Source organism: Miscanthus floridulus, chromosome 7 (genome assembly GCF_019320115.1).
Source record: "Miscanthus floridulus cultivar M001 chromosome 7, ASM1932011v1, whole genome shotgun sequence".
Classification (NCBI taxonomy): Eukaryota; Viridiplantae; Streptophyta; class Magnoliopsida; order Poales; family Poaceae; genus Miscanthus; species Miscanthus floridulus.
The window spans coordinates 44,578,853-44,581,729 of record NC_089586.1 but is presented as its reverse complement, the minus strand read 5'-3'; the positions used below and the strand labels follow the sequence as shown (position 1 = coordinate 44,581,729).

At 52.0% G+C, this 2,877-nt stretch overlaps 1 protein-coding gene across 1 annotated transcript; it reads left to right on the top strand.

Moving 5' to 3' along the window:
- Positions 1-233: 233 nt before the first annotated feature.
- On the top strand, positions 234-1,561 carry LOC136463131 (ethylene-responsive transcription factor ERF039-like). Its single transcript, XM_066462160.1, has one exon. It carries the CDS (start codon positions 427-429, stop codon positions 1,171-1,173), a length of 747 nt encoding a protein of 248 aa, XP_066318257.1. The 5' UTR covers positions 234-426; the 3' UTR covers positions 1,174-1,561.
- Positions 1,562-2,877: the final 1,316 nt, after the last annotated feature.

Sequence of the window (2,877 nt, the reverse complement as noted above, 5' to 3'; positions counted from 1 at the left end):
TCTCCAGTTGAATTAACCCATTCCTTAATTGCCCACTTCACCTGCAATTCGGCCGGTTATTATATTTAATCACTGCCACTTGCTTTTCCCGGGCAGGGCAATGCATTGCAACGTCGTAACAGACGTCGCTCCGGGCAGCGTCCTTGTTTGTTGAGCTGTCACGGTCCAACAACTAGGCAGACACTACTAAAACCGCGCGCCCTCTTCTCACTCGTCGTCGTCCTCCACCGCTCTCTACTCTATCGTCTCATCTCATCGCAGCTAGCGGCCGGCAGCACCTGGCTAGCTTGCCTCGCACAAGTAGCCAAGCCAAGAAAGTTCCAACCTTCCGACCCACACGTGCGCGCACGCCGATCATCGCCCAGCTCGATCGCCATTGCCATCGATCGCTTTGGTTGGGGGGGTTTGTTGCATCGATCACTAGTAATGCCGGAGGGAGAGGTGTCCAGCCCGGCGTCGTCCGGGGGCACGTCGTCCTCGCCGCCGCCATCGCCCGGCGGCGGTGGCGGGGGAGCGCATCATCAGAAGCGGGCGCGGGAGCGGGACACGGACGGCGGGAGGCCGCACCCGTCGTACCGCGGCGTCCGGATGCGGGCGTGGGGGAAGTGGGTGTCGGAGATCCGCGAGCCGCGCAAGAAGTCACGCATCTGGCTGGGCACGTTCCCGACCCCGGAGATGGCGGCGCGCGCGCACGACGCCGCCGCGCTCGTCGTCAAGGGCCCCTCCGCCGTGCTCAACTTCCCGGACATGGCCGCCGCGCTCCCGCGGCCGGCCTCCGCGTCCCCGCGCGACGTCCAGGCCGCCGCGGCGCGCGCCGCGGCCATGGAACCAGCTGCCCTGCTGCCGCCGGATGCGCCCGCGGAAGCCGCCGGCGCCGCAATGCAGGTGCAGCCCGCTCCGCCAGCGGCCGGGCCGCAGCAGCAGGACGAGGCGGAGCTGGAGGCGATCGTGGAGCTCCCGCGGCTGGACGAGGACTATGTCGTGACCACGTTCGGCGCCATGCCCTGCTTGTCGTCGTTCGTCCACGACGTGGCGACGCCGTGGTGCGACGACACGGTGTGGGTCGACGACGACGCCGGCGGCTACGTGGCGGCGCAGCACGACGACCTGTTCGGGCTGGACGGCGATCACGGATGGGCGCAGTCGGTTGGTGCCCTCCTGTGGAACTTGTGATGGATTGCCGCTGGATCGGTCTGCGTGCTAATCAAACTACTACTACTCTGTGTAATTAACTCCTGTTAAATGTTAATCTCCTCTCCTCTCCTTTTATCGCCGGATGATTCTGTCTCTGCAGAATCTGGAGATGGATAGTTGCAACTTGGTAGTGTTTATTACTATAGCTCAACAAAACTGAAAGAAAAAGGTTGCAACTTGTTGCCGCTGCGCTACGGTTGTGTGCGTCGTCTTTCTTTCCGGCGTACGGTCTTTTCGTTGCCTTTTTGGTCGGTTTGGGACGCTTGTCTTGTGAATTTGTCTCTATTTCTCCTTCTTTTTTTTTCTATTTTTCAAAGGGCGCTGCTAGCTATTATTGGCCTGCCTGATCAATAAATAAAAATGTATAAAGTAGATGCATGCATGCAATGCATCATGGACTCATCGTTGGTTTAATTTCTTGGTTTGCTTGGCAATTTACAGGGTGGTCGGCTGTACTACTTTCAGCTTGTTTTAGCTTATTCTCTCTCATAGAACACTATTGAATCCTCGAAACCAGGGGTGGAGCTAGGCCCCTTTGTCGGGGTCAGCCGACCCCAATAAATTTTGCCAAACTCAATGTAAAATTACTGTTTTGTATTGTTGACAACACTAATGACCATTACCTATAATGTTGAAGACCCCGGTGACTTTTATAGCTGGCTTCGCCCCTGCTCGAAACCATCTGAAATTCACTGTGCAGTAGCTACCATGTGTTGGAAAATGAAGCTGCTAGAGGGTAGAAATGGCGGCTTTTACTTCCCATTGGCCCGTTGCCACTCTTGTGTAATTCAGGTCTTGTAATTAAAGGAAAGCATTATTGCTACCGTACCGGTGTAAGTAATAGTAGCCTGTACCATGCAGCTAGCGAGCTTCAGTACGAGGTATGGTGGAGTTACCGGTTCGATTGAGCTTGTTTGACACATCAGTCATGACTGAAAATACTGTTAGCTGATTTGATGTGAGAGAAAATACTATTTGTTGGTTGAAAAGTATGACTTATAAGCTAAATAAACTCAAACAAACAGGACGCAGGCTACTGGATCGAGAGTGTGTGGGTAAGCTTTTTTTTATATATTTAAGATATAAAATTTTAGAGTGTCACGACAGAGAGCTGTGAAAATGGTGCCAAGACAAGCATTTTCAGATCAGGAGTCACAGGACTCGCCGAATCAGGGGCATGCATGCGTCGCGACATGCACGCGTGCCAGGGATGCGGCGACCTTGCACACTGTTCCTAATAATTCCTGCCAGCTTTGCAGAGTTGCAGGGAACCGGCCCAGATTGACCGCAGTATAAAATCCTTTGTCCTTTGGGAATACTGCACGTGCGTGTGTTGAGCATGCTGTTGGTTTTTCGCCAATAGTACAAGGGCTCGTTTAGATGCAAGCCAAAATCCAAAAATTTTCAAGATTCTCCGTCACATCAAATCTTGCGGCACATGCATGGAGCATTAAATGTAGGTAAAAAGAATAACTAATTGTACAGTTTGCCCGTAATTGACGAGACGAATCTTTTAAGCCTAAATAGTCCATAATTGGATAATTTTTGCCAAATACAAACGAAAGTGCTATAGTAGCCAAAACCCAAAAATTTTCGCATCTAAACACGCCCCAAGTTGTAGAAACCGATTTATATAATAATAGTCTTTTATTTATCTCTAATTTTTTATTGTTATTTTTATCT

What these genes read in the sequence shown, in the direction of transcription:
- LOC136463131 (XM_066462160.1), top strand. Translation starts at nt 427, where the DNA reads ATGCCGGAGGGAGAGGTGTCCAGCCCGGCGTCGTCCGGGGGCACGTCG.